Below are 13,549 nucleotides of genomic sequence, written 5' to 3' on the forward strand. Positions count from 1 at the left end.
TTTGCTATTTCTTGAAAACAAATGTTTATTTTTCAGAAAAGTTAACTTGTATCTTGAGTTGTCAAGTTATGCCTCTCTTTTTTGCATTAGATTTCTTTTTTTTTTCTTTTTTTTTTGCGTTGTTTCAAATTTTTCAAAATAAGACTTGTTGTACAAAGTTAATGCAAATTTCCCTATATTTCTCTAGTGTTTCATATTAATAATTAGTTTCCTGTCTGCTCAGGTATTTTCTAATACCCATTTTCTTGAAATACATTCACAATTTCTTTGCTTTGAGTTTTGTGCGAAATTTCTTTGCTTTGAGTTTTGTGCGCATGCACAAACATAAAAAATTAAAAAAAATGAAGTAGGTTAAATTAAAAAAGAACCAGCAGGAAAGAAAAATTTTCATTTTTATATTAGGTTATGATAAGACATAACCTCTCTTTCTTAAATTTTAATGCATCAATTTTTATTATTTCTTGTGTTATCAATTTGTTAATTAAGTTGTTAATTTTGTTGGTTAATTGTTGTCCTTTCTTCAATTTTATTTTTCTCAATACTGTCCTTCTTTTGCAGTATGAAGTGAAGAATAGTGCCCTTTATGAAGAATTACAAAATTTGAAAGATATGTTTCAGACACAACAGAACCTAACTGAAGTTTCACAAGAAAAAGTGCAGTCTTTAACAAACAGTCTCAAACAGCAAGAAATAGAATTTCAGTCGAAACTTAAAGAGCTTTCTCACTTGCTTGATATCAGAGCTACACGAATTCAAGTAAAATATCAATTGCTCGTAAATTCAGGCAGAGACTGTGATAGTAGACTAACACACTTTAAAATGAATTAAAAAAATTTATGGATTTAATACAGCAATCTTTTGCAGTTTTTAATAAAGTAGTTTATTGCATTTTTATTGCAAATTTAAATTCTGCATTCTATTTAAATTTTTGCAACAGTTTTTAATAATGTAGTTTATTGCAGTTATATTTTGAAAATAAGTCTGCTGATTGCATTCTTTGCCGCAGTTAACTTACTGGATATTTAAATATGGCTGACAATTTAAAAAAGTCAATTAAAAAATGTACTACAGTTGACGTTTGAAGTACCGACTGCTGTGGTCCAAGAAAAATTGGCATTTCAACATAAGGTCACTATAATGGAAGTACTTGAAACTAAATCAAATATTTACTCATGAATACTGGATTTATTTTGACAATCAATTTTGTACTCACCAAATTTTAAGATAAGTTACGAAATCCTTTAAAAGTTAACATGGCTGACTGAAAAAAACTATAGTAAAGAAAAGGTATCTTTTTGGTATCTGTAAAAGTATCTTTTCGGTTGTGGCATGTTTTGTTAAACCATTCCAACTGAAAATGTTTGCATGAGGAAAATTAATTTTGTTTTCTAACTGCTTCTGATTGTTCCTGCAGAAAGTGGTTAATTTCAAAGTAATAATTACAGTACAGTACTGTACAGTATAATTACAAAGTACAGTAATAATTGATTTTTCAAATTATCAGTCATTTTCGAAAAGCCGGTAGTAAGTGTTGTGTTTATTAAAAGATTTGTCATTTACATCACTCTGATATTACGTTGCATAATTTTTTATTTAGAAACTAGAGAAACAGTTAAATGATATTGCATATGGGACTAATACATTTTCAATGCCACCAACTAATGTAAGTGAATCTTTAGTATTTTATTTTCTTTCATTCTATTGCTTTTATGCTAATTTAAAATTTAACTTTTGGAGCTTGTCTTTAATTTTTATTTGTTGAATAATTCTGAAATCTATATCAAAATAATTAAATATTACAATTTCCTTCTATATGAAAATCAATTAATTAGTAATCAGTTAAAATATTTGTTAACATCAGTTCTGAAAAGAAACGAAACTGAGTCCGAACAGTATTAAAACATTGTTAAGTCATCCTTTATGAAAATCAATTTCTCAGATATTTAGAAACATTACATTGGTAACTATATCAAGTAAAAATGTAAATAATAGTCTCTAATCTATTCTGTTATACCTTTCATATTGTTACTTTTTACACTATTTGAATTTTGCATGTATATCATAGATGTAAGAAATCTCAATTATGCCAGAATAAAATGTAAGTACATATGTATTAAAAACATACAGTTGAGTCTTCACTCTCAACTATAATTTTTAAAAATCCTTCTGTAAGTTTTTTACTGTTAAAATATCAAATATTAGCTAAAACTGAAAAGATCTCTAACCATTCGACTCAACTTTTAGTATGAAGCTCGTCAACTTTTAGCTCATAAAATTCTCACCAATTATTATAATTATTATTATTTTGTAAAAAAAAAAATTCTACTGCTTGGTTATAAAATTAACTGGGTTTAAAAATCAAAAATTCTCAAGATAAGAACAATTTTTGCATACTATGGCCTATCAAACCTACCAATTAATATCACTGAATTTTAATTCCAAATTTTCTCCATCTAAAATACGAAAATGTTATAAATAAAAGAAATAGAAAATATGTGTTGAAAAAGTTAAACTTTCCTTAGTAAGTGCTCTGTGCTAAGCTTTTAAAGAATGTATTATGCTTTTAAAGACATATTCTTTCATGACAAAGATAACTTTAATGCAACAAAATTTGTTCATATACAATTGTAAAATGTTAGATTAAATGTTATATTAAAATTAAGTAAAAACATTTTGCTAATGGCTGGTATAGTAGATGGATAAGAAAAATGTATAATTTTTTATTGAAGAAACTTTTTGGCTTTATATATTTAAATATGTGTAGTGTTGTATTGATGTAGCTTTATCTATAACCATTTAAATTTGAAATTCTAGAAAAATATCTTTAGTTTTTTTATATATTTTAATTTGTCAATTAACAAAGTAACGAATTATTTCATTAGATGGTTAAAAATATTGTTTGCACTGTATAATTTTACATTTCTGTTTTACATGTTTATCTTAAATTTCATATACAATAAATTTTTTATCCTGGAAAAGTCAGATTATTAAAATAAATTTTATTTGATTTGATTTTTCATTATTTTTAAGCTTGATTTCTTTTTTTAAAATATTTTTAGGAAGGAGAAAAGCCCAGTCCAATTCAGTTAAGTCGGGGTGAAAATGTATTTGAAATCCATATTGATAAGGTACATATTTTTTCTGTAAATTTTGCTTTATTTGCATAAATATCCAAATGGAAAAAAGAAACTCCTGAAACAAAAATGTTTTTAAACTTTTATTTAAATGAACACTTTTGCTACAGGAATTTATTTTCTTCATTTCCAAATCTTCACCCTTTCTAAGAAGTATTTGTTGTATTTTAGTTAGTTTAGTTTAGAATTGAACTTGCATTTAATTTCAATTCTAATTTAATCTGCTACGTAAACACAGATCATAGAACTCCAAAGAGCTGTAATACCTTCTACCCATGTTTTTTTTTCCTTATTCCTTTTTAATCAAATGCAGTTTTTAGTACCATTTGACTTATTATTATTATTTTTAAATACTAATTAAATAAATCTAATTATTGTACCATTAAACAATACATATAATCTCATAACATATATTTACTATAAATTAAACAATAAAAAGTGATATAACTGAATGTACTTTAGGTATTAAAAAGTTAATTACTAAATTATTTTTACTTTATAACACATAATAAGGTTTTGAAACTATGTATGTTATCCTAATATTTTTATTTTAAACACAATATCCTTGTTTATTCAAGTCTGTGAAACTTTTTTTAATTTTTATATTTACTGTTTTCTTTTGTATTTTCTATTTTTGTATTATGTTATAAGTTTTATAATTTTCATTATTTCTGTTTCATTTTATATTAAGCGACAAATGTATTACACATAATCTTTTATTCAGTTTTGAGAAATAAATCTCCATTTTTTGCCTTAATATAAATTTGCTCTAATTTTCTGAACTTTTTTAATGCTAGTTTTCTTGATGTCTTTCTTTTGCTTCAGATGATTCACCTTTTTCTAATAAGTATGGAATACCATGACCTCAAGACTATGTAGTGATTTTCCTCTTCTTTGGGACTCTTATGATATCATTATATCAAATAACATTTATGTTTGGCATAATATAACAACTTCCAACTATTGTGTCATTAAATTCTACATCTAATCAATCAATCCTTATATGTGTTTTAATTATGTATTTTGACTCAATTTAATTTATTTTATATTTTCCTCGTAAAATTTATATCCAATTTCTGAAAATAACTTTACAGATAAAATTTACTCTCATGGGAAAAAGAAGTTTCTTTAGTCCCACGTCTAGCATATTTTTAACATGGAGTTTTTATGAATTTGAACTTCAATCTACTCCTTTAGTTTCATCTGAAAAGTAAGCAAATACTTTTTAATACTTACTAATACTTTTTCAAATACTTTTTAATACAAATTGTTTTTATGTCCTTTCCTTTTTTTATACTAACCTTATGAATACAACCGACCTGCCAGAATAAAATACTTTAACTTTATAAATGCTTTGTTAAAAGGTTAATACGAGTTGTGTCTTCCCAAAAAAGACATTTGAGTAATTAAGTGATTAACAGCATTTTTTCCTAACTGTTCTTGAGTATNCAATTTCTGAAAATAACTTTACAGATAAAATTTACTCTCATGGGAAAAAGAAGTTTCTTTAGTCCCACGTCTAGCATATTTTTAACATGGAGTTTTTATGAATTTGAACTTCAATCTACTCCTTTAGTTTCATCTGAAAAGTAAGCAAATACTTTTTAATACTTACTAATACTTTTTCAAATACTTTTTATTACAAATTGTTTTTATGCCCTTTCCTTTTTTTATATTAACCTTATGACTAATACAACCGGTCTGCCAGAATAAAATACTTTAACCTTATAAGTGCTTTATTAAAAGGTTAATACGAGTTGTGTCTTCCTGAAAGAGACATTTGAGTAATTAAGTGATTAACAGCATTTTTTCCTAACTGTTCTTGAGTATCGTTTCCTAGTAGGCACATAACAAGTTTTAAGAATCCCCTCCAAGTAACAGTACCGTACTGAGTACAGCCTACTCAGAAATAGTGGTGTTTTTCACCAAAACACTTTTAAAGAAACATTTGCTTTTATAATATGAAAATGTGGCCTCTTTTAATAGTGTCCCTAACTCTTCATTTTTATGTTTAATTACTAACTATGGATATGTTGAATTATTTATTATTATGCATTATGTTTGTAATATAATTTTGTTAATAACTCACTACAATCTTGTCTAAATAGTTATTTTCATTATTCACTAAAAAGTTACAGGCAGAAATTAATAATATCAGGAACTAAACTGTTCAACCCTGTAATAATATATAAATCCTGTCAACTGAATTTAATTACTCTTAATTTTTTTTTATTGTAATCTCTAATAAATCAAATCAAAAAAAATTTTATTATCTTTAATTTATATTTCTGTGTGAAAAAAAAAACATTATATCAAAATGTTTTTAATTTTTTATACTATGAGTAATTTTTGTTGAATTTTCATTTTGAATTATTAGGTTTTTTAATTAAGTGAGTTTGAATGGATTGGTTTAAGTTTTAGTCCATTGATTTGTACTATCTTTGAAAAAGGCAAAATTATAGAGATATATTTATTTGTGCAAACTTTTCTCCTTGTTTCATAAATAAAATTTATAAAAATGAAGCATTTCTCCAACAAACCTTATGGAACAGGAAGAGTCATGGAAATTAAGGGTTCATAATTTTGGTACCAATGGTGCAATTCTGATAATGCAGTCAACCTAAGACATGATTGTGATATGTTGCATGTAATTGTGGCATGCTTATAAAGACAAAATTGAAATCAAAATTTGATCTAAAATTCTGAATACTTTAAAAACTGATGTGCTGACATTAAAATATCATCAGTGGTAGATGTTTTGGGTAGTAGAATCCCTTTGTTGTCAGGCTAACTGGGGGTGGTTTTTGTGATTTTTCCTATGTGTGTAACTCCGTAAAAAGTCCTCTACGAAGGCTAGTTTGTCCCTGTGCTTGATCCAGGAGCTGCATGTCAAAATTACTAGACAACCCTGTTGAACATTGATAGTCATAAACTTAGAATTGGGTATCTTTTTTCAACGACAGTAGTTATAAACTAAACTAGTTATATAATTAACTAAAATTCTATCATAGGAATCTTTATAGACAAAAATAAGAATTAAAATGTACAGGGAATATAGCTTATTCGATACGATAAGGAGACCACCCCTTAAAAATTCTAAATAATTTTTTTATTTGTACAAAGGTAGTTAAGCTTACCTATAGCGCTAAAACAGTTATGTTCATGTAACTTTTCCTGTTTGTGTTTCTCACAGTGTTTTTTTTTTCTTTATATTATTACAAAACTTTCTTTTGTCACTTCATTTGAATTATTTAATAGATTAAAGTTTTGTGATGTTAAAGCCAACAACTGGAAAAGTTGCACTTTTGGACATTTTGCATAGTACATTTGAAATTAAATAAAATCACCGAATAAAGTATCATTTATGCTAAAGTAACTTAATTTTTATAGGTTCAATTGTCATTGTGTTTACTTAAATATTTTTATTTTTTATAATGTCAGAGATTCTGAAGATTTTAATCTCTTTATAATTAATTTCAAAATAGTTCGTTTGCTTATAAGCTAAGTTACTAGCATTTAAATTTAGAAATTTAAATAGCAACTTAGATTAAGTATAAACTCTCTTTTTTTTGTTAAATATTTATTATAAATTTAATGTGAAAATAAAAATAATAACTTTACTATATGAAACTTTTTATTATTTTCCAGACCAGATGTTAACTTCACTGCACAATATACAGTTCAAGTGGATGATTATTTTCTTAGTTATTTACTTGATGTAAGAAACCTTATTTTAATATTGTTTTTGACAAGTTTTTGTTTTCCAGATGTAAGTCTGAAACCTCGCATTGCATTTATTTATATTCCTAGCTAATCTAATTATTTTCTAATAAGTATTATATAATAAGATATCGAAATGCAAAAGCCATATTTTATCTTTAAAAAGTACAGTACTGTGTTAATTAGGTTTTGACTTAGAAAGTAGATATTTTAGGAACCTCTAATGTATTTCAAAATCAATTAATGATTTTTAATGCAGTCATAAATGTAAATTTCTTCTAATATTTTGCTTCTCTCATTAATTTACTATATTTTAACATAATGTGCAAAATTTATTGCCATTGATTTTAAAATCAACTTTGTAAATACTTCTAATTAAGTCATGTACAAGCTGAAGTTAAATTGCAATTGGTGTTATAAATTTAAGCAGTCTGGAATTTTTTACAAAAACTGATAAGGAAAAGCAAATAGTCACAGACTGTGACAGTTAGTTGTTAAATTTAAAACTTGTTTGTTGTTTTTATTAAAAACAACTTTACTTATGATTTTTATGATTGTATAACTGCACTCAATAGAATATATTTTCAGCAAAAAAAAATTTAATGAAACTAAATTTTTCAAAAAATTTAGTTTATATACTTTCATTTATCCCACAACTATAGCCATTTTTCAATCCTTTTAGTTTTATTTTAATCATTTTCTTCAAAATAACCAATAATTTAAGCTAGATGGATATGTAAATACGATTTAATTTTATTAAATAAACGCTACACTGGGTCAAAATTATCCCAAACAGGTATTATTTTAAGCTTGTACATAAAAGCATTATGCACTTTTTAAAAACTCACTTTAGTGGTAAACATTAATCTGAGAAGAAAATAACTTATTTCCTGTTTTACTCTCCTAAATTTCATAAAAACTGTAAAAAAAAAGAATTAAAAATGGGCCCAAAGTAGTCCCAATTTGTGGTACAAAACTACCAGAGGATTTATATTACAACAAAAAACAAGGAATTTAACTTATGTATATTAGGCTTTCTAATTTATACTAGACTGCCTCTAGATGCTGCCTCTGTTTAATATTAGACTTTCAGAGATATACTGCACTACTTTTGTTTTCCACTATAAAGTAGGACATGTGAACTGTGTGCATCATGAAAAAGTATATCTTGAAAAATTTGAGTGATGAAGCTAGATTAAACTCTTCTGTAAATAAATGTTTGTTTGTTTTATTTGCAGGGTACTGTTATTTTAGAACTACATGAATCTTTAGGAGTGGATTACAGAACCCTTTCATCTTGTCACATAAATCTTTCTGACATTTTCAAAGAATCTGTGACAAAAATGCATGGCACTACTACATTAATGGGTAAATATTCATAGTAGAACCTCAATCAATCCTTCCTCATGGAATCATTTGTTTCAAATGATCTAAACAGGGAACTAGCGCATGTGATTGACATGTTAATAAAATGTGATTGCATTAAATTATAATTCTGTGAAATGAAATGATGTTTTTAATGACTTTTAAGAAGATCAAGGGACAACGGTTTATCTCCTTTAAAGCTGATTCTGAGAAGGTGAAAAAGAAAAAAAAACTTCCACACATACAGAAACTGTTTTTCAACTGCACAGCCCATCTTTGCTGAGTAATTACTCTCAGGGCAGTATAAGTGCTGATTTTCCAAAATTAAGTCGTCCTTAAAATGCAGCAAATTGCAATCCAATCACAGATTTAGTTGGAGGAAAAAATGGACATAAACCGTTCTTCCCCCTTAATCTTCAATGATAAACAAGAAGTGATCACAGGGGTTGGTAAGCGATGTGAACTGCTAGCAGAGCCTCCTAGTGAAATAAAAATTCAAAATAAGCTCATACATTTGACTAAAAATTGTATTCTTTTGAAATTAAACAAAAATTTACTTAAATAATTATCACCAAACTAAACCTTTTTCAATACCTCTTAATAGAATATAGAATGAACAGTGAAAAACTTTCCCTTTTTCTTTATTTATTTTATTTTACTTAAACATACCTAAAAAAAGAAAAGAGCAAAAACAATTTAATGTCTTGTTAGCTTTTGCGGTGAAAAGTTTTGTTCATCAAATTTATTCAATCACTTTAAATACACTATTATTAAAAATATATATTAAGCTGTATTTTGTCGAAAAGTAATGTTCATTCATCACTTAAAAGATAAAATATTTGAGGCTTGTACAAGTTTATTAACTTTGAATTCAATAATACATTTATTTATGAACTATTAGTCTGTTCAGTTTAAAATAATTTTAAATTTTATTCTTTTTTCAGGTGAAGGATCAGTCGAATTTGGATCTGTTGAATACTGGGTGCAATTAAAGATTCCCATGAAAGAAGCTTTCAAGTTCTTTAAAGTATTTATAAGTTTAGTTCAAATTCTGATTATTTTTTGTTTTTGTGGACTTATTAGTTCTCCTTAATAAAATAATAAAAAAAAACTCAGGAACTATTACTAAATTTAAAAAAATTAAGTGGGAAAAATTTTTAAGAATTAAGTTAGGGTAAGTAAAATTTTTATTGCATACTATTTTTCTTTTTTAAATTTTTATCTTTTTCTTTCTATAAAGCATCATTATTTTTATAAATGAATAACTTTATTTATCATTTTAAAGTTTTTTTTTTATTTTTTTGCTGCTCAAATATTGTCCTTTGTACTTTTTTATTTTACTTTTTTATTATTTTTTTTTCATAAAAGATATTTAGATACACCGTAATAGTTTTTGAAAAAAATTATTGAAGTGTAATCATGTATCAAAATTTATTGCACATGCCACTCTGCTACAAATAGAAAATCTAATTGATTATTTTCAAAATCCTTAAACATGCACAGTGCTTCATTGGATCATTAAAAGTACATTAAAACGAGCAACTGATTCTCCAGAACTGAATTAACTGAAAACCATGGCATTCTAAATTCAGTAGAGCAGAAAATTTAGTATGGTCTTATCTTAGTTTTACTTAATCTTGTCAATATTTGCTCACCTAATTTTTTCTATTCACTGATGAACTAGGAATAAGTCTAATTCATTATTCATCGCCGTATTCTATAGCCTAAATTAATTTTATTTAAATAAAAATATTTTTAAATAACATGTTTTGTATTTAAACTAGAGATTCTTTAAAAAAAAAAAAGAAAAAAAAACAATCACTAAGAATTGGAACTGAACTTACTCTTTTTTTGTCTGTTGCAGTTTTTTTAATATAATGTTTTTTTTAATAGTTTTGTGAAATATGTCTCAAAGTTTATATTGAACTTTTTTATTAAGTTGTTTTATTTTGCATATTTCTTTAAATTTTGTTTGCTCTTTTGTCTCTATTTATGAAAAATTAATTCATATAGTTCTTTAATAAAACAACATTTATATCTTCCAGTTTCAACCAACTTAAATGACAATAAAAAGCCTTAGCAAAATGGCAAACATTTTCATTTTATGAGACACAAAACCATTCACAACTTAAGATAAAAAGGAAAAATAAAGCCTTTGGTTTTTAGCACTTTATTGGTTTTTAAGCTCAAAATAAATCAATGTACTTTCTTTAATGGGAGTGAACAGGGGGTCAATAGGGGTGGTTAGCAAATAAAGAAATTATAGAGAACTAGAAATTTTATCAAGCTAGATAAATTAAAAGTTTTAATCAAAAGCCCCTAAAAGTTGGGAATAAATGAATTATAGACCTAATATTCAGACCAATTGGGACAAATTACAGAAAATGCACACATGTTCACTTGCAATGTATGCAAAAGCACACTATTGCAGAAAGCACATATGTGATTTAAGAAATTAAACATTTTTAAAGCATTGTTTTTACAAAATACATATATGACATTTGGTTGCCAAACAAAAGGCCATAAAGGAGTTAGTGTAAATATTTTGAGAAATTAAAAGTAAGAATTTCTTAACCCAGAGAAAAAGCATATTTCTATAAAAAATAAAGTTATTTTGCTGTATGTTTATCTAATATTCACAGACTGGATCAAAATTAATATATAATATAATTGATGAATCCAGTAGTTATTAAATTTATACATTACCAAATACTTTTGTTACCTTTTAATACAATTGTATTACAGTTTTCCTAAAAATGTCTTTTAAAATTCATTTTGAAATTTTATCCACTCAGTTTTTACAACAAAAGTATTTTTTTAAATAAAATTGTATTTCAGGAAAAAATGAAAGCTTTGAAATACATTCACAGTAATAAGCAAATTTCTACAACAGCTATACAACTTTTAGGACAACCATATGACAAGGATTCTCAAGTTAATCAACTGCATGTAAAAATACTGAGAGCCATGAACCTAAAACCTAGACAAAAAGGTATTTTCTTTTGCTACATTTTAAATAAATTTTTCTTAATTAAAGTTTTGTATCTTGGACAGGTTAGCAATTTTTACTTTGAATTTTTATTTTAAATTTGTTTTGATTTGGAAAAAATATATAACTGCAGAAAAAGATGGTGTGTTTCAAGATTGTCTATAGATTGTTAATGTGACCATAATTGTCAAAGCTAAATTTAAGATGTGAAAACTGTCCCAAGGTGAGACACTCAGTCCAATATGCAATAATTTTTTAATTAATGAATTCATTTTAATAGTTTTGATGTAAAAAGCAGCAATTAAACTTAAATACTGTTCACACTTTTTGATCCTGAAATTTTTTCAAGTGCTTTTCATTTCAATATTTTTTTTATTATTCATTTTGAAATTAGATATTTTTAATAATTCTAAAATTATTGCCTAAATATAATTTTTCTGTAATTATTAGATCTGACATCTAAACAAACACTCCATCCAATGTGTAATATTTTTTTTTTAATGAATCATTTCATTTTAATAGTTTTAATGTAAAAAGCAACAATTCAACTTAAATATTATTCTCATTTTTGATCCATAAATTTTTTTCAAGCTCTTCATTTTAATATTTTTTTTATTTATTTTAAATTATTCTAAAATTATTATTTGAATGTAATTTTTCTGTAATTATATCAATGATAGTATGTAACTAACACTTGAAAAACACTCTGTCCTATGTGTAATAATTTTTTTTAGTTAATTTTTAATTTCCTTTAAGTAGTTTTAGTTCAAAAAAGAAGGATGTTTATTTTAATATTTTTATTATTTATTTTAAATTGAAATATTTTAAACAATTCTAGAATTATTACATGAATGTAATTATTTTTCTGTAATTATTTCAATCATAGGTTGGAGTAAACACATGAACAAACATACACAACATAATGATCCTAAACAAATTAAAAGCAAGTTATATTTAAAATCAATAAAGCTCATTGTCAAATATGTTTTATAATTATTATTGACTTATAAAGATTAATATTATGTTTCATAACACACACAAAAAAAACTTTTTAAAAGTTACAGTTTTTTCTCTACAGGCATACTGCTCATATAGGGTGCTTTAACATTTTACTATTGTGCATAAATGTGTGAAATAAAATTAATTTCAGAGAAATCTGAAATTTAATTATCCAAAAAATTTCCATGTCAATTTTTTTATTCATTTGCATTTTAATTTCTATCCTGAATTTATTAATAAGTGAATGTAGTACTGCATCTGAGTATGCCCATGAAAACACTTTTGAAAATCCGATTGTACGAAGCATACATTTCATATGCATAGCTATCAACATGGATGGGAAAAATTTCAGTAGATTTTATAAAATAATGTAATTTTCATGATAATTGTTGCAAAATATACTAAATATTTTACTCACAAGGAATTTTAGAGACTTATATAGTGATCAAAATAGAAAAACGGCAATATTTTCCAGTCATGATGACATTAAATGACCTTGAAACGTTATGTATTATGTTTATTCATAATTTTGAATAGTAATTCATCAAAGATAGTTAACTGAAATTTATAAGTGAGGCTCGCTTCATTATGTATCAGTGACACTTATTTAAATATTCAAGCAAGCAATAATCTGAACAAAAATTCCATTTCAATAGGAATTTGTTATGGAAACTTACTTAATTTTAGGGAATTTTCTAAAATGTACAAAAACTAGAATTTTTATTAAGCCAGCAGACAAGGAGAAACAGGCAAAATTCAGTAGTCTACTGGAAAATCCAGTAGAGTTGTCAGCTATGCATCTGTATTATTGACTGTTAAAAATTTGAATGCCCTGTGCTTATTAAAAACATATTTTCTATTATTTCATAAATTTTTGTTAAATGGAGACACTATTATACTCTTATTATTTGTGTTTGATATATTATTTTTAATTGCTTCCCTTATTGTGATTTGTAGATCTTCAACCCTCTGCTTATTGTGTATATAAATTTTATGATTTGCCTGATCAAGACACCGCTATTGTTCCTGCCTCTAACAACCCGGAGTTTATGGACCATCATACTTTTACTTTGTATATTGATCCTGACATTGAAAAATATTTAAAAAATGAAGTAATTATTTATTTTTGAAGATATTTATGTTANATAATATTTATTTTCCTTGTGCTAGAACATTGTGTTCATTGGCGAGCGAGCGCAGCGAGCCATGGTTCACGGAGTGAACCACATAGGATTGCGTAGCAATTCTCGGGGATTGGCGAGCAGGGGGCGGAGCCTCCTAGTTTTCTATTATTTCATAAATTTTTGTTAAGTGGAGACACTATTATACTTTTATTATTTAT

General features: G+C 25.6%; 1 protein-coding gene across 1 annotated transcript in view; it reads left to right on the forward strand.

The window, feature by feature from the left end:
* LOC107456323 (protein fantom) overlaps window positions 1-13,549 on the forward strand; it is a 56,666-nt gene that overhangs the window by 29,142 nt on the left and 13,975 nt on the right. The window contains exons 17-25 of the mRNA XM_043049344.2: window positions 559-756; window positions 1,598-1,663; window positions 3,060-3,128; window positions 4,229-4,344; window positions 6,783-6,852; window positions 8,093-8,222; window positions 9,164-9,246; window positions 11,058-11,211; window positions 13,165-13,319. Coding sequence (XP_042905278.1) covers window positions 559-756; window positions 1,598-1,663; window positions 3,060-3,128; window positions 4,229-4,344; window positions 6,783-6,852; window positions 8,093-8,222; window positions 9,164-9,246; window positions 11,058-11,211; window positions 13,165-13,319 — 1,041 coding nt within the window. The remainder of the gene's footprint in view (window positions 1-558; window positions 757-1,597; window positions 1,664-3,059; window positions 3,129-4,228; window positions 4,345-6,782; window positions 6,853-8,092; window positions 8,223-9,163; window positions 9,247-11,057; window positions 11,212-13,164; window positions 13,320-13,549) is intronic.

The sequence above is a fragment of the Parasteatoda tepidariorum genome, chromosome 7 (assembly GCF_043381705.1).
Source record: "Parasteatoda tepidariorum isolate YZ-2023 chromosome 7, CAS_Ptep_4.0, whole genome shotgun sequence".
NCBI lineage: Eukaryota > Metazoa > Arthropoda > Arachnida > Araneae > Theridiidae > Parasteatoda > Parasteatoda tepidariorum.